The sequence below is a fragment of the Theropithecus gelada genome, chromosome 13 (assembly GCF_003255815.1).
Source record: "Theropithecus gelada isolate Dixy chromosome 13, Tgel_1.0, whole genome shotgun sequence".
Taxonomy (NCBI): Eukaryota; Metazoa; Chordata; class Mammalia; order Primates; family Cercopithecidae; genus Theropithecus; species Theropithecus gelada.
The window spans coordinates 64,435,206-64,458,909 of NC_037681.1; the positions used below are offsets into that span (position 1 = coordinate 64,435,206).

Sequence of the window (23,704 nt, forward strand, 5' to 3'; positions counted from 1 at the left end):
AAAAAAAAAAAAAAAAAAAAAAAAAAAAAGAAAACAGGTATAAACTACACTTTGCTGCCTCATATAAAACATAACACAAGTTTTTACAAATGATTTTAAAGTATGTTTATTTAGACATAAGTCATACCTGCTTAACATGGTCAATGTCGCCCTTCTCAGCATATGCATTCAATAATGCGAGGTATGTGTCTGGACCAGGCTCAATTCCAGCCTCTCTCATCACTGTGAGAATGTTTTCTGCATTCTCCATATCACTACAAGTTAATCCAAAAAACAGATTACTATGCTCTTGCCAAATGTAATATAGTTATTCAAACTAAAACATACGCTTATTAAAATCAAAAATGCTAAGTATCATTTGGAATTATGATATCAGAAAACAAATGTATATTAAACTGGATATATGTTTCTGAAATAAAGATCATAAACATCTGATCCCTCATTAAGAAAAATAATAATTACGCAGACATTAAATAACATATACCCTCTTACATTATGTAGGTTATGACTCAGACTTAACTTACAAGGTAAGAATAACGTTTAGTAAACTACTCTTCAAAAATAAAAATATTTTCCAGAGCAGTTACTTCAGATCAAGCCCAGTTTCTTTTTTCTTTTCTTTTCTTTTTTTTTTGAGATGGAGTCTTGCTCTGTCTCCCAGGCTGGAGTGCAATGGCGCGATCTCGGCCCACTGCAATCTCTGCCTCCTGGGTTCAAACAGTTCTCCTGCCTCAGAATCCCGAGTAGCTGGGATCACAGGCACCTGCCATCATGCCCAGCTAATTTTTATATTTTTGTAGAGACCAGGTTTCACCATGTTGGCCAGGCTGGTCTTGAACTCCTGACATCAGGTGATCTGCCCACCTCAGCCTCCCCAAAGTGCTGGGATTACAGGTGTGAGCCACTGCGCCCGGCCTATAGCCCAATTTCTAAAAATTCAAATAAAAGATTTGTGGAATAAATGTAAAAGCACGTTATAAAAATATTAGTATGCTCTACCTCATATACTACAGATTTTTTTTGAAGGGGTAGACAAACATATTTTAGGAGTAGACAAACATATTTTAGGAACTGTCTACAATAATTTTATCTAATTTAAACCCCACTTAACAAACAAAAAAGGAGTAAAATGACCACTTTAGCATCTCAGCCATCTATCACTTAAGAATCAAAACCTTAGGTTAAACATTACCCAGCTCTGGCATGCCCTGTCACAAGGGCACTGAATACTGCCTCTGTAACTGGGAGATCCTTAGTTTTCATAAATCCAAGAATCTTGCTGCAAAGGAAAAACGAAGATACTCATTGAAAGTATTTATCAAGAAAACTCTTTACAACATGTATAGAATTAGGTTAGGCCTTGAGTTACTTTTGTTTTTAAAATATAATAGTAACACACACTTGTTTTAGAAACCACCAAGAAAGAACTGATCCCTTTGATCCCCTTTCCACAAAACCCCACTCTTTAAAGTATCAATAGTCTTGAAGTACTCTTGATACAAATACTAGATTTTTAAAAATCTGATTTGTCTTACACTACTAATTACCCTTGTAAAAGCATAGTTTTGTAAGATTCATTTAGATGAAAATGAAATTATGTATTCCAATTTATCCCTTATTTTCCAAACCTTCCATTCATAAGTAGTAATAAATTTTATATAAGCAGAGAAATGGTGCAACTGATTTTCCATTAGTCAGTGGACTAAAGAGACTATTCCCAGTTTTATAAATGAATACAGCTTAAATAGCTAGGAACATTTCCCTTAGGAAATATTTAAAAAAAAAAAAAAAAAGCTTTATAGCTCAACAACTTTATACCTCTCTCTAGTAAATCAAATTTTTAATTAAAACAGCAACTTTTACTTATCTTTTCTCTCTTATGCAATAATTTTATATTTTATGTAAGTCAGATTACCAGATTTGCTAGATTAAAACAGTTCTGAAACAATTTCCTTCATTAGGAAGAAGCTTTAAAACAAAGAGTGAACAGACATTTAGAGTTACAAAATGTACAAATTTGTTCACTTAAATATGTTCATACAGATCCATACCTGGCACCTTCAATATCTCCCATATTACAGTAAGAAGCAATCAATCTCTGGTATGTCACCTGTCAATGAAAATGGGCCAGTTAATTTTACATATACTTTTTTTTCTGAGTAAAGAAAAAATATGGTGGATGTGAAAATATATATTCACAATAGCAACTACTTACTCGATTTGGTTGAATGTTCGCTTCCTCCATTTTTGCCAGGAAATCAGTTGGTGAGAATTTATATTCATTTTGAAGATAGACTTTAAGTAAAGCATTATAGTGACTCACGTCATACACAGCACCTACAAATGAAATTTAAAATCAATGTTTAGAAAAGCATTGAAAATCCTATGCTTTAAAGTGGAACTAAATTTAACAAACAAAAAGAGTAAAACTATCACTTCAGCATTTCACCCATCCATCTTTGCACTCAGACCTATCTACACAGATACTCTGTCACACAGAGCAAACTAAGCATGTAAGACAGTAATTACTGAATTATTGTATAGTCACAAGTAACTGCCTATTCAGATATTAAAAGGCCTCTTACTTAAGAAGTACAAAATTATCTTCCTGTTAGAAAACGCTGACAACACCCCTATATTTAAAAGTGACTATAAGATTCTTCTATATAAAGCAGTCCTCACATTACAGACACACTGTGATGAATGGACTGTAACTTCAGTTCTTTCACACAGTAGGACTGTGCTGGCAATTCTGCCACTCAAAGCCTTCATTTGAAGGGTGCATTCCATTTTCAGCTAATGAACATGATCCATGGTCTGCTCTTGTTAATGATCGGTATTCCAATGCCCTTTGTTTTCTTTGTATCCCTACTATTTAGGGCCACATCAAATAATGTTACCACACATCCTTACTCTACTCAGTCATGACATCACAGTCCTTATATCAATTTTGTGGTAACATGACTCACTATATTTTCATGAATTAAATTTCACATCTTTATTCTACTGCCTGTGACCATACAGGCCTACGGTCAGTATTTAGGGGTCAGATTATGAGATTTTAGGCAGCAGAGACCTGTTCCATTAAATTAATACACATTTTTATCTTAACAGATACGTTTCATTCATACTTACTATGTTTCAGGCACTATGCTAAGTGTTCTACATATAGTGGCTCACTTAAACTTCACAACAACTTTGAGACACTACTATCACCCCCATCTTACAGATAGCTTAGATCTGTCAACAGCTCATTCTGTAATTTTGGACAAGTTACTTAAACTAAAATATCTCTTGTATCTTTATAAATCTGTAAACAAGAGTCAAACTTGTGAAGTACAAGGTTTCTGGCAATATTAATTCAACAAGTATGTATCAAATGCCATTATACACAAAGCATCATGCTACTGGCAAAGCAGGAAAATAAAGAAGCTATGGATTTAATCCTCATAAAGCATACACTTATATAAGACAGACCTATTTGTAAATAATTTTAAAATAATAACACATTGTCAATCTTTCTATGGAGTTATCAATATTATTACTGCTGTGTAATGCTTTTTTCTATTTTAGAATGTAACCTTTTCTGCATACATTTCTCCCAGTTCAATGACTTACTGACATACAGAAATTTCTAATTTTTAGAGATTGAATACTGTAGCTTTACTTTTCTGCTCCTTTTATACTTATAAAATCCTTTTCCATTCTGAAATTCAACATTTATTTATATATTTTTTAACTTAAAAAAAATCAACTTATCAAAATGTATTCTAGATGTATTCAAAACTGTGAAGGAAGAATCTGTCTTTATCCTATAGTTTTTTCACATAGGTCCTACACACTTTTTGAAGGACAGTTGTAAATATTTTATTTATTTGTGGCCATACTTTCTTGGATTGTTGTATCCATTTTCTTTTATAACTAGAAGAGGTATGGATTCTTAAACATTTAGTAAGTCAGCTAATTACTGTGAGTTGATTTTCTGGGATTTTACAGATTAAACAATCACATCATCTAAAAATGATAATTTCTTGTACTGTTTCACATCTTATTTCATTGCATTATACATGATTGTTGTTGGTTTTAGATTTTTAACACATTAAAGAAGCATCCTTCTATATGTTAAGATTTTTTAAAATCAGGAATGAACATTAAATTTTATTAAACGATCTTTTTCCAAATTATTTTTTGAATATGTACTACATTACATGACTTAAAATTGAAAAGGTATAAAAAGGTAGAGTAAAACCTGTATCCAGTGTTCATCATCCTTCCAGAAATATTTTAATACTATATACACATGCACATGTATAAACATTTTTCTTCAAAATACTATCATTCTATACATTCTGGTCTACACCTTAATTTTTATTTATACTCTGGAGAACACCCACATTGGTATATAAAGAGCTTCTTCATTTCTTAAAACAGTTACACAGTAATCTATTTTATGGGTACTCCACAATTTATTTACCTAATCCCCTAGAGAGGAATATTTGAATCGGTTCCAATTTCTTACTACTACAAACAAGCTACAATGAAGAATATCCTTTTGCATCTATGAGTATATCTGTATCTAAATTCAAACAAATGGAAATGCTTGGTAAAATGGTATGTGCATTTATAACTTTGACAGACAAACCGGCTATTTTGTTCTTTTTATTTTTTAACTTACCACACTTGTAACACTTGTTATGAAAAATTATTTATTGTTAATGCCCCTAGATGTCACTATACCTCACCAAATAAATATTACCAAAAAATTATGACTCAAGTAGCCCTTCCATAAAACTGAATTATACCATTTATGTAAACAAACTTTTTTTTGCAAAAAGAAAAAATATCTACACCTTTTATACACATCATATATTTAAACAATCATACCTAATTTCTGAAGTTTGTCCCATATCCTATGAGCAAATTCTGTTCTCTCTTCAAGCTTTAGTTCAGGCAATAGAGAACCACAGCTACGTAGTAGGAGCAAGGCATGACTACTACCTGGGCCACCTGTGGAAAAAAGGTTAATGGATAACATTTAACATAGTAGCAATATCATATAGATAAATACCAAAATTTACACAGAAATCTATAAGCATTCAAAAATCTCCTGGCTCAAATTGAGAGTGTCCATAAATTAGAAAAATCCTATCCTAATGTACAATGTTACTAAGTTACAAGTCAAACTTTTAATATTAGTCTGCTTTCTTAAGAAATCTAAGTTATGCCGGGCGCGGTGGCTCAAGCCTGTAATCCCAGCACTTTGGGAGGCTGAGACGGGCGGATCACAAGGTCAGGAGATCGAGACCATCCTGGCTAACACGGTGAAACCCCGTCTCTACTAAAAAATACAAAAAAAACTAGCCGGGCGAGGTGGCAGGCGCCTGTGGTCCCAGCTACTCCGGAGGCTGAGGCAGGAGAATGGCGTAAACCCGGGAGGCGGAGCTTGCAGTGAGCTGAGATCCTGCCACTGCACTCCAGCCTGGGCGACTGAGCCAGACTCAGTCTCTCTAAAAAAAAAAAAAAAAAAAAAAAAAAGAAATCTAAGTTATAAAATCTATATAATCTGCAAGACTGTATCAAACACAAAAATACAAAGAATCTAATTTATAGGCAGTGCTTGCTACAATTCAAAGGCTAAACTTCTCAGTATCTTATGAAAATAGTATAAAGGGCCAGGCGCAAATCCCAGCACTTTGGGAGGCTGAGGCGGGCAGATCACCTGAAGTCGGGAGTTTGAGACCAGCCTGATGAACATGGAGAAACCCCATCTCTACTAGAAACATAAAATTAACTGGGCGAGATGGCACATGCCTGTAATCCTAGCTATTCGGGAGGCTGAGGCAGGAGAACTCTTGAACCCGTGAGGCGGAGGCTGCATTGAGCCGAGACTGAGTCATTGCACTCCAGCCTGGGCAGTAAGAGCAAGACTCCATTTCAAAAAAGAAAAAAAGAAAGAAAGAAAATACTGTAAAGCAGTGTAATTATCATCCATGAATAGAAAAGTTAGGTTCATAATCAGCTACAATATAAGCTTCCCTCTCCCTACATCTGTAAGCTTTATCTACATATCTCTGAAAGCTGACTTTAAAACAAAGCAAAAATAAACCACTTAGTGTGATTCCATTTATACAAAATATCTAGAGCAGTGCAAACCTACAGGGACAGAAAATAACTAGTGGTTGCCTAGGGCTGGAAGGGATGAGGAGTTGGGGAATTTCTTTTTGGGGTGATGAAAATGTTCCAAAATTTATTGTAGTGATGGATAAATAAGTAAGTTAGAGAGAGAATGTGACACAGGTTCTTTAAATGTACGTAACAATAGTAATAATTGATACTTCTTTGGTATCTCTCACCATCAGATTCTATATCTACGCTTCTAAGTGTGTCTGAAACCCATGAATAGGCTTTAAGAAGCTACTGAATCCTCTTAAACTGCATGCAAAATTATGCATATGTTTGCATGAGGTTTTTGGGGGTCGGGGACAGGGAGTGAAGGACCTATAGCTTGCATCAGGCATTAGTGATCCAAACAGATTTTTAGTAGCTAATTGAAAATGCAAGGAAAATAATGGAAATCTGTCATATGTGATCATCTTACAGAAATCTGACACTCTACAATGGAAGGTAAGAAAAACTAGTATCTTCCAAGAAACTTACTACTAAAAGTGACTCCATAAACTAGGAAAAGCAAAAAGGCAATTTTTATTTTCTGATTTGGAATAAACATCTAGACCAGGCATGGTGGCCCATGCCTGTAATCCCAGCACTTTGGGAGGCCAAGGCAGGTAGATCACGAGATCAGGAGTGCGAGACCAGCCTGGCCAACATGGCGAAACCCCGTCCCTATTAAAAAATACAAAAATTAGCTGGGCATGCGCTGGTAGTCCCAGCTACTTGGGAGGCTGAGGCAGGAGAGTTGCTTGAACCCGGGAGGCAGAAGTTGCAGTGAGCCGAGATTGTACCACTGTACTCCAGAATGGGCGACAGAGCGATACCCCATCTCAAAAAACAAACAAACAAAAATTTTAAAATGTTTTAGTTACTCCAAACTTTGCCCAGATGAGCTGACAAGATAGAAATCACAATCATAACATAAATGACAATCAACAGAATATAACAAAGAAAATTAAAGTATCAAATAAGCTACTCTGTAATGAGCTTACCCTCAAACAAGTATTTATTTAGGTTCATGCAAAAGTAATTGCAGCCATTATGTTTAATGGCAAAAACTGCAATTACTTTTGCACCAACCTAATATTTAAGACTTTTTTTGTTTTAAAGACAGATGTCTCTCTCTGTCACCCAGGCTGGAGTGCAATGGTGCGATCTTAGCTAACTACAACCTCTGCCTTCTGGGTTCAGGCGATTCTCCTGCCTCAGCCTCCCAAGTAGCTGGGACTACAGGCACGCACCACCATACCTGGCTAATTTTTGTATCTTTAGTAGAGATGGGGTTTTGCCATGTTGACCAGGCGGGTGTCCAACTCTTGGCCTCAAGAGATCTACCTACCTCCCAAAGTGCTGGTATTACAGGCCTGAGCCACTGTGTCCAGCCAAAGGTCAACTTTATGAACAGGAAATTTTGACATACCTGAGCGGCAGGTGTCATCAAAGACTTTTTGTAGAAGCATCTTTGGAATGCGGCCAGTTCTTCGAACAGAATTATCTAGTCTCATCAGAGCCCAATCAAAGTGACTGGCAATCCTTCTAGAAGAAAAAGTGGACTCCTCTTGAATATCCTTTTTTTCAGCAGCAATGACATACAGCCTGGCTGGGCTCAGTAGTCCTCTAAAAAATGAAACGTAATTAATAATAGTCAGTTGCTATCTATTTAGGTCATTTTTTGAACAAAACTTACACAAATTTTTAAATTAGTTATTAAACACCTAAAATCACAGTACAATACCAAAAATAAAGGTATGAACTAATAGGAAAGAAAGTTTTAGCTTTTGCTTTAGATAAAATCATATACACACATACATAAATTATATGCACAGTGAATCTCCTGAATAATTGAGAGCATTTTGGTAATTTTGAACATGGAATCATTTAAAATCAGATGGAAATATGGTGTGTTTTAAGTGTTTTTTAAATCTCTTTTAACCAAAACAAGGTAATGAAAGACGAAGCAGTTTATGCTGCAAAGCTCTTCTCACCTCTGTAAATAAGATGAAATCTAATATATATCCAAAATTTTTACAACTACCTTTGTTTTCTAGGTATAAGCTTACTATGAATTTAAAAGAAGACCAATGTCCAGGTTAAAACAAGGCAGTTTCTTTTTTTTTTTTTTTAAAGGATAATTTAGGCCCAAATAATTTCTAATCTGTCTAAATAAAGTTGAAACACTTTAGAGTGATAATACTCTTAATTCTTATTTGCTGTGCAACTGTCAAAATGTTAGCTGTATTCTTTCCTAATTATTTAAAACAACTGCCACCAAAAATAAATAAAGCGTTAAACATCGTTAATTTTAAGGAAGCCAGAAGGGAAAGAAAATGATTACAAATTAGGTATGGTCAGAATTGTACATTATGTGTTTATAAAGAGCAAGTAATCTTTATTTATTTATTTTTTTATTTATTTTTTTTTTTTTTTGAGACGGAGTCTCGCTGTGCTCCCAGGCTGGAGTGCAGTGGCGCGATCTCGGCCCACTGCAAGCTCCGCCCCCCGGGTTCACGCCATTCTCCCGCCTCAGCCTCCCANTTTTTTTTTTTTTTTTTTTTTTTTTTTGAGACGGAGTCTCGCTGTGCTCCCAGGCTGGAGTGCAGTGGCGCGATCTCGGCCCACTGCAAGCTCCGCCCCCCGGGTTCACGCCATTCTCCCGCCTCAGCCTCCCAAGTAGCTGGGACTACAGGCGCCCGCTACCGCGCCCGGCTAGTTTTTTGTATTTTTAGTAGAGACGGGGTTTCACCATGTTAGCCAGGATAGTCTCGATCTCCTGACCTTGTGATCCACCCGCCTCGGCCTCCCAAAGTGCTGGGATTACAGGCTTGAGCCACCGCGCCCAGCCAGGAGCAAGCAATCTTTAAACCATTCACTATTTTAGTAATGGAGTCAAATATGCAAGTCAAATGCTCTCTAACATGAAATCTGAGGGATTCTATGCTGTACCGTTTTTTTTAAATAAACACTTTTTTTTTTTTTTTTTTTTTGAGACGGAGTCTTGCTCTGTTGCCCAGGCTGGAGTGCAGTGGCGCAATCTCGGCTCACTGCAAGCTCCGCCTCCCGGGTTCACGCCATTCTCCTGCCTCAGCCTCCCGAGTAGCTGGGACTACAGGCGCCCGCCGCTGCGCCCGGCTAATTTTTTCTATTTTTAGTAGAGACGGGGTTTCACCATGGTCTCGATCTCCTGACCTTGTGATCCGCCCGCCTCGGCCTCCCAAAGTGCTGGGATTACAGGCGTGAGCCACCGCGCCCGGCAAATAAACACATTTTTTTACAGAAACTGACTAGGAACAAAAAAACCACAATTTTTTAGAGTATTTTTAGGTTTATAGAAAAACTGTGCATTAGGTAGAGTTCCCATATATTTTCTTCTCTAGGCTATTCTAGGTAAAAATATAAGCTGTACCTGATTTAAAAGTATCAGATAAAAAATAATTCTTATGTGTGAAGGAAAACTTATCAATCTGAGTTGAATTTAAAAATGCTTTCTCTGTATTTAAACATCACTTTTAACAAGTGATTTCTAATTCTCAGTGGTTTACATATTTGTTGCCAATATCTTAGTTACAGCAGCCACTAAATACATTACACACTAAGTATATAATAACTAAGTATAATATAATCACATTTTTCAGATATACACATTTTCATCACAACGGTGACTTTAAAAATAAAACTTACATTTCTGTCCTATGTTATTAATCTGAAAAAACCAGTCACAAATTGAATATCAAGTATGTGATGTTTTATTAAAGGCAGCTATACTAGAAGTTTCACCTCAAGGTTATATAAAACGAGGCTGTAATTGACACTAGACTAGAAATTCTACCACTGTGATCTGGGAGAAATCATGACTCTAAACATTAGTGATTCCACCATCTAGGTGGAAAATAATGGAAAAAATCAGGATACTGACTAAATAAGACAATGTCTTATTTTTGTAAGACCAATGATTAGCACATTGTAGATGGCTAATAGACTCAAGTTTGTTAAATGAGCTGAATTTTAACCTACAAACCACAGAAGATATACTCTTAAAATATGTATCCCTTACTTCCAAAAGGCATTTGGTTGCTATATCAGTTGTTACTAAACTATCCCCTTCTTAATGTTCGGCAAGCACAAAGTGACATTATTTTTCAATTACCCAGGACGTGACAGTTTGGAGGAGTTTGCAATAATATTATTCAACAACAAAAGCTGATTAATAGAAATTTCAAAATTGTGACATCTATTTGCCAAAGTTTTTTACACAACGTGAATCTGATAAACTGTTAAAGAGCAAAAATAAAACTTCCGCTACAGGATATTTTTTAAATTTAAGAGGAGACAAACTCAAATTTCAGGAAGAAAACAGATGTTTATAAACCAGCACATTGTTCTGAACATTCTAGGCAAATTTTTCTCATACACATGTCTTTACTGCAGCCGAGACTCCTTCACAGAAGCGTGTTTGGCTTAGTTAAGTAGAAACATGAATCTGTTATAAAATAAACTGGGGTAGAGGAAGGATTACATATTTAACCAAAGTCTTTACTCTTCAGTTATATGGTCCAGAACTGATTTTTAAATGTACTCTAATACATCCTGGAATTTTTAAATGTACTCTAATACATCCTGGAAACAAGAGTTTCACAACCTGGAGCAATGGGTATGTGGTGACAGAAAAGAAAGAACAGAACAAGTCCAGGGGTGAAGGTGGGCCCTGCAAGAAGATCACACCCACCAGGCTTGCACGAGCTGGAGCACAATGCCTCCAAATGCTAAGGACCAAAACTGACATAACCACGTAAGGGGAAATCATTGGATCATCTCATCCAAGTATCATACTGGCTCCTTTCCACTTCTTAAATGTCTCGGGTTCCCTTCACAGACTCCAGCTCCTACCCTAATATTCAAATTACCCATAAATGTTTTCTTGTAAAATCTGCCATTTAAAGTTATATCTCAGCTTTTTTTAAAAAAATTAAGGTGGGTTTTTTTTTTTAGCTCTTTAATAGAAACTATCTCACAGTTGAGTGTCCATTTAAAATATAAATATATATATATATAAAAAACGGACCAGATTATCCTACTAAGCAGGCTTCTGTGGGACCCTCCCCCCTACTTTTAAGCCTGTACCATTTAAAAAATAAACAAAAAAACAAAAAAACACCATTTTTTGATAAGCAGAGACTGACTAGAAAAAACCCAACTTTTTAGAGTGTTTTTAGGTTTACAGAAAAATTGCACAGAAAGAAGAGTTCCCATATACTTTCTTCTCCCTCCTGTTTCCCCTAGTAACATTTTGCTTTAGTGTGGTAAACTTGTTACAAATGATGAACCAATGTTGATATATTATCCATCAACCAAGGTCTATAATTTACATTAGAGTTCACTGTGTGCATACATGTTTTGACAAACATATGACATGATACCTTCACAGTATCACACGAAATAATTTCACCGCCTTAAAAATGCCCCGTGCTCTCTATTCATTCCTTCCACCCTCTTTCCAAACCCCTGGCAACCACTGATTTTTACCTGTCTCCAGTTTTGCCTTTCCTAGAATGTCATATGGTTATATCATACAGCATGCTGCCTTTTCAGATTGGCTTCTTTCACCTAGCAACAAACATTTAAGGTTCCTCCATGTCTTTTCATGGCATGACGGCGCACTTCTTTTCATTGTTGAATAATGCTCTTTTGTACAGATACATATAATTTGTTTACCCATTTGCCTACTGAAGGACATCCTGGTTGCTTCCAATTTTTTGACAATTATGAATAAAGCTGCTATAAGCATTTGTGTGAAGGTTTTGGTATGGACATAAATTTTGAATTCATTTGGGTAAATACCTCTACATTTAGCTTTGTAAGAAACTACCAAACTATCTTCCAAAATAGCTATACCATTTTGCTTTCCTACTAGCAATAAATGAGAGTTCCTGTTGTCCTACATCCTTGCCAGTATTTGGGGTTTTCGATGTTTTGCTGGATTGTTGCCATTCTGATAGTGGTATCTCATTGTCGTTTTAATTTATATTTCTCTGTGACATAAGCTGTTGAACATCTTTTCATATGCTTATTTGCCATCTATATGTCTTTTCTGGTGAAGTATTTTCTGCCAATTTTTACTTATTTTATTTTATTTTGAGATGGAGTCTTGCTCTGTCCCCCAGGCTGGAGTACAGTGGTGCTATCTCAGGTCACTGCAACCTCTGCCTCAGGATTCAATCGATTCTCCTGCCTCAGCCCCCTGAGTAGCTGGGATTACAGGCACACACCACCATGCCCAGCTAATTTTTATATTTTTCATAGAGACAGGGTTTTACCATGTTGGCCAGGCTGGTCTCAAACTCCTGGCCTCAAGCAATCTGCCCACCTTGGCCTCCCAAAGTGCTGGGATTACAGGCATGAGCCATCATGCCCAGGCCATACACGTTCTTAAAACTCTTCTCTCCCCTTTTTTTCTTCTTCACTGATATTATGAATCAGTTTAGTGTCACTTTAGAGCTATGAAGAGTTTAAAGGGAGATACAGGTAGAAGATAGAAGAGGCATTATTAATAGCTAATGTTTACCATGTGCTTAATTTGTGCTGGGTATGAGAAAATTATAATTTACAAATGAAAAAACTGAAGCAACTTGCCCAAAGTCATCACAGTTAAAACTAATGATAGGGCCAGGGTTAGCACTCAGACGGTCTCATTCTGAAATGAACTCAATGTGGCAAAAGGGCATCAAAGAAACTAATCTGGCTGCAATGGGGTGTTCACACCAGAAAGTGGTAAAAAATCAAACCTAGACAGTGAATGAGACTAGATAATGGAAAGTCTCCAGTGGCAGATAAATAAGGGATTTGGATTTTATGACATACTTGTAAAGTACAAAACTAGCTTTCATAGAGTTGCTCTCTCAACTTACTTTGGTGCACTATAATGCGGAAATATGGGGAGCTCAAATTCATCTCTTACGTTTTCACCAATCCCTAATTTAACTATTCCACTTGGGTTTTCTTTAGCCTGTTGATACGCTGGATCATGTGGATTGATTTTCAAATGCTGAACCAGTGTTGCACACTTGGAATAAATCCCACTTGATCAAGGTACATAATTCTTTTTATATACTGCTAGAGCCTCCTGAGTGTTAATGTAGCCAAAATTCAAAAAGATAATGCCTCCTTTTAAAAATGGTTGATATTCCCTTCAAATTTCTCCACTGCAACCAACTATTCCACTAATAAATTGTTCCCTCAAACTCAAAATCTTAGACTAATTATTTTATTGGGCAAACTCAGCCTTTACATCCCATCTATTGAGTGCTTAGATGTCTGAGGCTCTTTTTGAACTCGGAACACATGGATTTCTGCAACAAATCTTTAGTTTCTCAGGCTTCAGCCTCTCTTCATACAACTGCCAGATCAACCATACTCGAAACCATCTTTTTTCAAAAATCCTGTCATTGTTCTTATCACATCAATTCTGCTCTTCCATTTATTAATTCAAAAAATATTTATTGAGCGCTTTCTTTTTATTGAGCGCTTTCTATGTATAAGGCACTGGCTAGAATCTTATCTAGTAACAAATCTAATAAATTAGACTTTTAAAAAATACCAATTGTGGTAAATGCTATTAAGAGACAAGGGGCCGGGCGCAGTGGCTCAAGCCTGTAATCCCAGCACTTTGGGAGGCTGAGATGGGCGGATCACAAGGTCAGGAGATCGAGACCATCCTGGCTAACACGGTGAAACCCCGTCTCTACTAAAAAACTAGCCGGGCGAGGTGGCGGGCGCCTGTGGTCCCAGCTACTCCGGAGGCTGAGGCAGGAGAATGGCGTAAACCCGGGAGGCGGAGCTTGCAGTGAGCTGAGATCCTGCCACTGCACTCCAGCCTGGGCGACAGAGCCAGACTCAGTCTCAAAAAAAAAAAAGAGACAAGGGGCCAGGCGCAGTAGTTCAAGCCCGTAATCCCAGTACTTTGGGAGGCCGAGGCAGGCAGATCACTTGAGATCTTGAGACCAGACTGGCCAACATGGTGAAACCTCATCTCTACTAAAAATACAAAAATTAGTCTAGCATGGTGGCAGGCGCCTGTAATCCCAGCAACTTGGAAGGCTGAGGTGGGAGAAATGATTGTACCCAGGAGGCAGAGGTTGCAAGTGAGCCAAGATCGCGCCACTGCACTCCAGCCTGGGAGACAGAGAGACACTGTCTCAAAAAAAAAAAAAAAAAGCTGGGTGCAGAGGCTCACACCTGTAATCCCAGCACTTTGGGAAGCCAAAGCGGGCGGATCACCTGAGGTCAGGAGTTCAACCAGCCTAACCAACATGGAGAAACCCTGTCTCTACTAAAAATACAAACGTAGCCAGGCCTGGTGGCGCATGCCTATAATCCCAGCTACTCGGGAGGCTAAGGCAGGAGAATCTCTTGAACCTGGGAGGCAGAGGTTGCAGTGAGCTGAGATCATGCCATTGCACTCCAGCTTGGGAAACAAGAGCAAAACTCCGTCTCAAAAAAAAAAAAAAAAACTCTACTGCTCAATAAATAATAGCTGTCTTATTATACAAGGTGCTCAATAAATGCCTCTGAGTTTTTTTTGTTTTTGTTTTTGTTTTGAGACAGTCTCGCTCTGTTGCCTAGGCTGGAGTGAGTGGTGCAGTTATGATCTCAGCTCACTGCAAGCTCCACCTCCCGGGTTCACGCCATTCTCCTGCCTCGGCCTCCCAAGTAGCCGGAACTAGAGGCGCCCGCCACCATGCCCAGCTAATTTTTAAATTTTTTTTTAGTGGAAACAGCGTTTCACCGTGTTAGCCAGGATGGTCTCAATCTCCTGACCTCGTGATTCGCTCACCTTGGCCTCCCAAAGTGCTGGGATTACAGGCGTGAGCCACCATGCCTGGTCAAATGCCTCTGGGTTTTTAAAATAGCTTTCCTTTTTTTTTTTTTTTGAGACAGGTCTCATTCTGTTGTCCAGGCTGAAGTGCAGTGGTGCAATTATGGCTCACTGCAGCTTTGAACTCCTGGCCTCAAGCAATCCTCCCACCTCAGCCTCAGCTCCCAAATAGCTAGGACTACAAGTGCATGCCACCACAGCTGACTACTTTCTTTTTTTCTAAAGATAGGGGTCTCACTATGTTGCCCCAGCTGGTCTCAAACTCCTGGCTTCAAGTGATCCTCCTGCCTCAGACTCTGAAAATGCGGAAATTACTGGGCCTGGCCTAAAAAATCTTTTATAAAGCTAAGTCCCGGCCGGGCGCGGTGGCTCAAGCCTGTAATCCCAGCACTTTGGGAGGCCGAGACGGGCGGATCACGAGGTCAGGAGTTCGAGACCATCCTGGCTAACACGGTGAAACCCCGTCTCTACTAAAAATACAAAAAAACTAGCCGGGTGAGGTGGCGGGCGCCTGTAGTCCCAGCTACTCGGGAGGCTGAGGCAGGAGAATGGCATAAACCTGGGAGACAGAGCTTGCAGTGAGCTGCGATCCGGCCACCGCACTCCCGCGGGGGAAACAGAGAAAGCCTCCAAAAAAAAAAAAAAAAAAAAAAAAAAAGCTAAGTCCCAAAGAACTTTCTCCGTCTAAGAATTCAATTCTCCAAAAAGTTTTGACAAATTTAGCTACCCCAGTTTTATGCTTCATGGCAAATCATAGAATTTTAGACTAAAAAAGCTACGGGCCACCCTTCTACACTTGATAACCACCTCCTGGCCTGAAATACCAATCCACTCCTTTCCACCTAGCCAGATTTCCCTTCCATCTTCCAGGATCCTCCAGTCAAACGGGATGCTTCCTTTGTCTCACCTATGGAGGAAGTGATGCAAAGTCAGTTAACCAGATTGGGACCAATGATGTGACATGGAGAAAGACACTCTTTTGAAGATCCCTTCCAGATACGTTCTGAGATCTTCCATGTTTACTTACCTGTGAAAGTCTTTAAATCCCAAGTTTATAATATGTCATGTATTGTTTTTTAAAAAATGTTTTTGTCCATAAGTAATCCCTTCACCATCTAAAACACAACAGTCTGGACCTCATTCTGCACCCAATGAAAACTACCATGGCACTTAACTGTAAACAGGAAAATGACAAGATCAAAAATGTAACATATGTAAAAGACTTGTAACATTATGTTACAACATATGTAAAATGTTTCAGAAATGTGAATCATGGTATCTGGAGTTGAATCCCAACTTGAGGTCTTGAATAAATTATCCTTCTAACCGTTTCCTAATTTGTAATAATCCACGAAAATTGAAATGTTTGTATGATGGTTATGTTTACAAACACACTTTGAAAATAATAAACATCAGGCCAGGTGCGGTGGCTCACGCCTGCAATCCCAGCACTTTGGGAGGCCAAGGTGGGTGGATTACCTGAGGTCAGGATTTCGAGACCAGCCTGGCCAACATGGCAAAATTCCATCTCTACTAAAAAAAATACAAAAATTAGCCGGACATGGTGGCACATGCCTGATGTCCCAGCTACTTGGGAGGTTGAGGTGGGAGAATCGCTTGAACCTGGGAGGCAGGGGTTGCAGTGAGCCGAGATGGCCTCATTACACTCCAGCCTGGGTTAGCAGAGCAAGACTCCGTCTTGGGGGGGAAAAAAAAGAAGTTAATAAACGTCTACTCTAAAGGTACCATTGTTTACCCTAATCCCCAAATCTACTTTTCTTAATTCTGCTAACTCTCACCAATCTTCTGTTATCTTTCTCTCAAGAAAAGGATCTTTTCTTCAGTTCTGCACTACCTCATTGAAGTCCTATTACTCCTAATTTGCAATACCAGTGTTGTTCTATCCCTACGTTCCATTTCTCCTATAATCTACATAAACTTTGTCAAAATCAGTACTTAAAATCCTCCAATGACTTCCAGTCATCAAATAACCTACCTTCTAAGCAATCTTGGTAGTCTGAAGAAATCAACTGGCCTTTGCGGTATCAACTTCCACCACACCCACACAGCGACACGGGATAAATGGTCTCCAAGTCTCTTCATGCTCTTCTCTAACTTTGGACCATTCTGAATATCCACTACCATGTGTCCTCTAAAACTCAATGTCCCCCTGCCATAAAACAAATGGGACTGCTCCTCTCTCTGAAATACCACAATATTATATTCTTATCTTATGGACAGCACGTCTAATAGTTGTACATGTGCCTGTCCAGCCCTGTGATTGATAAATCTATACTCACAGAGCAGAGGCTGAATCTTACAGATTTCACAACCCCAAAGGACCCATCAGGTTCTTTTTTTTTTAAAACTGAGATGGAGTCTCACTCTATAGACCAGGCTGGAGTGTAATGGCGCGATCTTGGCTCACCACAACCTCTGCCTCCTGGGTTCAAGCAATTCTCCTGCCTCAGCGTCCCAAGTAGCTGGGATTACAGGCATGGGCCACCACGCCTGGCTAACTTTTATTTAGATACATTTTTTTTTTTTTGAGACAAGGGTCTCACTCTGTCGCCTGCCCCGATCTCGGCTCCCTGCAAGCTCCGCCTCCCAGATTCATGCTATTCTCCCACCTCAGTCTCAGTAGCTGGGACTACAGGCGCCCGCCACCATGACGCTCAGCTAATTTTGTTTTTATATTTTTAGTAAGAGACGGGGTTTCACCATGTTGGCCAGGCTGGTCTCAAACTCCTGACCTCAAGTGATCCACCCGCCTCCGCCTCCCAAAGTGCTGGGATTAAAGACGTGAACAATAGCATGAACCCATCAGATTCTTAATATTTGCAGAAGATTTTTCTAAAATGAGAGTTTTCTAAAAGTTTTCTTCCAACTTTAGAAATAAAAATCATGCCATCCCACCAAAGAACAATATATGATTTTCACTTTTAGGCCAATCATTAGTCTAGATCTACTTCCAAACAGATTTAGCTCAAAGCTTATCTTTCCTCTGAAGTACATACGTATTATGCTAAAAACTGTCACGCAAATATATAAGCAGCTCTGATCCAGAAATGCAAGGAAAATGTATGTGAGAAAGCAAGAGTATTTATCTCCTCACAAGAGAACAGAGTAAGAGCTGGTTTATAAGAAATAGATGTACTTTCAAATAGATGTACTGAAATGGGAAAATGAAGAGTAAGACCACATATAGGGTATACTTCTTGGTGTTACAATTTTGAAAACGGATTACTAATGAATGTCTAAAAATTTCACTGCTAATACTCATTTGTCCTCAGATAGGACATTCCTGGAAATCCAGCTCAGGGTGAATTTGTGTAGACACACTGCACTGCATGGATCGGTTAAATATCCCTTCAATCTCCTCCAGTTTACCATCTTCCTTCTTCAATGTCTTAAGATTTTCATTGATTTACTCAACAAACATTTGACACCTACTACATGCCACAAAGTTAAAACACCAGAGAAAGCAAAAGGAGTAAGACACAGTATCTGCCTTCAAGGAACTTACAGCCAGCTGTATCTGCCTTCAAGGAACTTACAGCCAGCTTCAGAGTGTTGGTGAGTGCACATGTCATAGTGTTAATGGGTGCTTTCATGATACAGGGTCTAAGAGGAGGCACAAGAAAGGAGCAGTCAAATGGGAGAAGCAGTCAAGTTAAAGTTCAACAGAGATGGGGGACACCTGACTAAGGAGGAAGGGGAAACACATTCCAAGAGTCAACATCACACTCAAAGGCAAGGAAATATACAACATGGCCCATCAAAGCTTTGTAGATCCACAGACAAGCACTAGACCTACAAAATCAGAATCTGCATTTTAAGAGCCCCAGGCAATCATGCTTACTAGAGTTTGAGAAGCCCTGCTGTAGAGCACTTCAAAGTAGTAGTCTGGTATGGCTAGAACACAGGATGCCATGGTAAGGAACTCACAAGAGATGATGCTCCAGAGGCAACTCCAGCTCATAAAGCACCTGTGCTAAAGAGTCTGGATCTCATTCTGGACCCAATGGGAGTCACCACAATGCTTAAGTGTAAGTAGGAAAATGACATGATCAAATTACCAGGGAGACTAGGGAATGATGATGGGGTTGGAGGAAAAGGGATGCATTCCAAATGAAGCAGATCTAACAGGGCTTAATCATTTGTGCAATCAATAAATGGGGGGTGAAGGGAGTAAGAGATGAATGAGAAAACAAACATGTAGATATCCAGGATCTTTCTGGAAGGCAGGTAGAAACAGCAACATTCATGAAAACAGGGAACGCAAGAGGAATAGATGTGAGAAGGAGGAGGAGTCCAATTTGAGCTGTGTTGGCTTTGAAGTACCTATAGTTCAAGCAGGTGGATGCGTCTAGTAGACGGTCCATATGTGGGAGAAACATCATCAGATAGGTAAGTAACGCCCTGAAAAATGAAAAAGGTCACAAAAGAGAATGAAAACACTGAGAAAACATAGAAGGACCACGGGTAAAACTACCAAGAACATCAGCATTTAATAGGTGAACAGAAGAAAGAGGAATGAAGCAAATGAGACAAATCCTAAAGAGAAGAGAATCTAGAAAAACGGTGTCATCAACACTGAGAAAAGGGCCTCATGAAGGGGAAAATGGAAGAGTAATATGTGAGGTTAAGGCCTCAAAAGTGGATTTGGTAATTAAAAGAGGTCCTCTGAAAAAGTTAAATAAACATACATCTTACACATACACAAGTCACTAAAAGGATAACTATCAACTAATGGCTCTCTGGTTGACAAAAATTAAGGGTGATTTTTAGTTTACTGTTCCCACCACCCAGGTTTTGCAACTATTCCTCGAGGTACTTTGAGGAATAATTTTTGCAACTGTTCCTCAAGGCACTTTTGAAATAATTTTTCAAAAATACAATTAAAAAATCAATAAACAAGATAATAATAGTCTGACAGTGGTGTGACTGCAGTGAGTAGCAAAGGGAATGAAAAGTGAGGAAATCAGAGACAGAGAATTATGGACAGGGAAGAGACTGAGAAGCTTCTAGAGTAAATAGAGTTCCAGGAAAGGTTCTGTGTTTCAGGTGGGCAAGATCTGGGCATGCTTACAGGCTGTGGGGTAGGAGACTATATACAGTCCCCAGAGTTCAGGAAAAAGAGGGAACAATTACCTTTATTGCCCGTTATCACCTGAACACACAGTGGTGAACAAGACAAAGTTCTGCTCTCATGCAGCTTACCTTCTACTAAGGAAAAAAAAAAAAACACAGAGAAATAAGTAATGATATCAGACAAGTGAGGTGTGCCACGAATAAATCTAAAATAGGACTGGCATGTTTTGGATTGAGTGTTGAGGTAAGGCTTCTCTGAAGAGACATTTGAGATCTGAATGACAAGAAAGCAACTTTACAAAGATAAGTGGGAAAGGCCTTTACAGATAATGAAACTGAGGAACTGAGAGGTTAGTAAGATGTCTGAGATTATGCAGTAAGTAAACAGAACCCAGGTCTGATGAACACCTAGACCACCCTTTCTACTAAACTGTGTTCTCTTTATTCAGTTCTCCTCAAATGCAACAGTGAAGATAAAAGAAAATGTGGACCTTCCCCTGACCTTACAGAAATGCTGAGGACTACAATAATAAGAGTAATGGGCACAACTTTCTCAAAAGAAACTCTGAAAGCCAAGAGATGCATGTAGTTCTGCGCTCACAGGCATGATTTCAGAAAGTTAACTGTTCAAGTCTAATATGAAAACACAGGCAGGCTCCAATTACAAGTAGGTTACATTCCAAAGACTATAGGTTGTTAAGAAATCATAAATTATTTTCTCCACGTAATTTTACGGCGAGATTAGGTGTTCAGGCTGGTCCACGAAGGTCCACATAACAACCTAAGTAGTAGTTATGACTACTGTAGTAACCAACAAAGCACTTACTATGCATCAGGCCCTATACTAAGTGCTAAATACAGATAATTCTGAAATATTCCTAACACCATTACTACTCCCATCTTATAGCTAAGGTAACTGAGGCCTGGAGATGTTAAGTAACTTGTCTAATGGCATAATGCAGATAAATTGAGGATAAAATGCAGATAAATGGAGTAGGCTGCAGTCTGGGCCCAGCCTACTGCAGATCCCTGGCTCTCAGTCTTTATGCAAGCTCTCAAAGTACCTTAATTTATAAGCATCAGTCTCTCAAAATCATTTTTTCTCCAAAGCTAAAAGCTCAGCAACCTATCTCCCCTTCTCTGGTGGTCAGAATACTATTAATAACCAAATGAACACTTCCATCAACTTTTTTTATCCCCTCCACTACAAAAGTCTATACCAAACCTATCTCTGATAAATCTCAAACCATGAGAGCATTTAGTCGCACATCTGACACCCACTGAGAGTTTAACTTGCCTTTGCATCCCCAGATTCCAACAGAGCGCCTTGCATGTGCTCATTCATTCAAAGACACTTATAGGCCGGGAGCTGTGGCTCACACCTGTAATCCCAGCACTTTGGGAGGCCGAGGCAGGAGGATCACTTAAGGTCTGGAGTTCGGGACTAGCATGGCCAACATGGTGAAACCCAGTCTTTACTAAAAGTACAAAAGTTAGCCTAGCATGGTGGCGCACACCTGTAATCCCAGCTACTCGGGAGGCTGAGGCAGGAGAATCGCCTGAACCTTGGAAGCGGAGGTTGCAGCGAGCCAAGATCGCGCCATTGCACTCCCACCTGGGCTACTGATCTCGAAATAAATAAATAAATAAATAACAAAGACATTTACAAATCCTGCCATGACAGTTACCAACTCGTACAACACTTTCCTAAATGCTGAAGGAAAACCCCATTCAAGAGAACGCAGACAAAAGCCCAGACTAATCATAATCCAGCATCCAGCTTTAGGCCATCCGTGGCTCACCCAAACTCCCAACCCATTCCCCGCCGCCCCCTCCCACGCAAAAAGCTAAATTTCTCAGTATCTAAATGCTAGGTGGTTACTGATTACCAACAGTGACCCCACGTGGGACACCACCCAAGCTAGCCGAGTGTAAGGAGGAGACCACCACCCGACTCTCCAAAGCAGTTTTCAAAGCCCCCCCTCGTCTTCGTTGACCGTGGGTACCCCGAGGACAGTAAGACCCAGGCTGAAGTGGCGAGGGCAGGATTCAAGCCGGAAGCAAGCCATGCCCGCATCCGTGACCTTCTGAAGGCGCTTAACCCTGTCACCCGAAAACCCCTGGTAGGCAGCGTGGTGCGGGGCACGGGGAGGCTCGGTCCTGGGGCGGCGAGGAGGGTGGCGAGCACATGCGGGACCCGGTCCCTGACGGCGCCCACGACCCCGGGGGGCCCTCGCGCCGCAGCCTAACTGGAAGAAGGGCCTGGGCACTCACCCGGCCACGGGCCCGGCGCGAGCGGCAGGCAGATAGGAGGCGGCATGCGGCCGGCCCGGGCCGCCAGTGAGGAGGCGCAGGGAGAGCGGGAGGCGCGGGGCCGCCCCGGCACGCAGCAGCCAACACGAGGATCTCAGCAGGGCTGCCATGGCTCGAACGTCCCCGCAGCGGGAAGCACGTTCCGCCAGAAGGACAGGAGGAGCACGTGACCTCAGGGTCGCCTGGCGCGGCAGAGACCAACTGCAGGGCGCGCCAAATGTGGGGGGAGCCAGGGATCGTTTTAGGTTGGAAGACGGAAATCCGCACTTCTCTGAGAAGAGGGGAGTCAATGTGATACTCATATAAACGATGTTGCTTGTTTCATTATCGAAGCATTTCTTTTCCGTCTTCCGTCTCCGATCTGGGCATCGTGTTCATTCGCTGCACCCCCGCACTCCTCTGTTCGTAGAGCCGCAAGGGGTCAACTCCTCCCAAGTTGGCGCAGAGGCTTGCGGGAGGCCAACTAGTAAAAACACTGAGAACTCTCGAGAACAGCCGACTATGAAGATCCCAGTATGAGACGGTTTCCCCGCCCCCAAGTGCAGACGTTGCAACCAACTTTCAGCGCTGACGCGATCTCCAATAGGAATGGCCCTTCACTCTCAGAAACGCGGGCCAGAGAAACCGTGGAGGACTTTTCACCTTGCCGTTTGCCTCCCAGGTTCAACATGATAGGATTTGGATTATTAGGGCCTGGGAACAGCGTAAAGGAACGCGCGGGTCACCACCTTAAGCGCGTATGCGGGGCCTCGCTTTAGGAAATAAATGAATTCTACCAAAAGTCCTATAGTTTGAAAGCTGGAATTGAACTGTCTTCCCAAACCCTCCACGCCTACTGCGCCTCTCCCTTCAGTAAATGCACATATACATGTGAGAAGTAGAAGAACAATGCAATTAAGTCTCCAGCCAAATCTGGGGAGAAAACAGGCAAGTTAAACCCATCGCTGGGCCGGGCACAGTGGCTCACGCCTGTAGTCCCATCACTTTGGAAGGCCGAGGCGGGTGGATCACCTGAGGTCAAGAGTTCGAGACCAGCCTCGCCAACATGGTGAAACCCCTTCTCTACTAAAAATACAAAAAAAAAAAAAAAAAAAGTAGCTGTAATCTCAGCTACTCGGGAGGCTGAGGCAGGAGAATTGCTTGAATCCGGGAGGTGGAGGTTGCAGTGAGCCAAGATGGCGCGATTTTCCAGCCTGGGTGACACAGCGGGACTCTGTCCAAAACAAAAAATCCACGTCGCTGCTGCCTTCACAGGGC

At 40.3% G+C, this 23,704-nt stretch overlaps 1 protein-coding gene across 1 annotated transcript in view; it reads right to left on the reverse strand.

The window, feature by feature from the left end:
* LRPPRC (leucine rich pentatricopeptide repeat containing) overlaps positions 1–23,222 on the reverse strand; it is a 119,431-nt gene extending 96,209 nt beyond the window's left edge. The window contains exons 1-7 of the mRNA XM_025405824.1: positions 22,409–23,222; positions 7,592–7,788; positions 4,885–5,007; positions 2,216–2,337; positions 2,052–2,110; positions 1,193–1,279; positions 128–254 (exon numbers count right to left, since the gene is read on the reverse strand). Of these exons, the coding sequence (XP_025261609.1) occupies positions 128–254; positions 1,193–1,279; positions 2,052–2,110; positions 2,216–2,337; positions 4,885–5,007; positions 7,592–7,788; positions 22,409–22,749 (1,056 nt within the window). The 5' untranslated portion in view covers positions 22,750–23,222. The remainder of the gene's footprint in view (positions 1–127; positions 255–1,192; positions 1,280–2,051; positions 2,111–2,215; positions 2,338–4,884; positions 5,008–7,591; positions 7,789–22,408) is intronic.
* Positions 23,223–23,704: the final 482 nt, after the last annotated feature.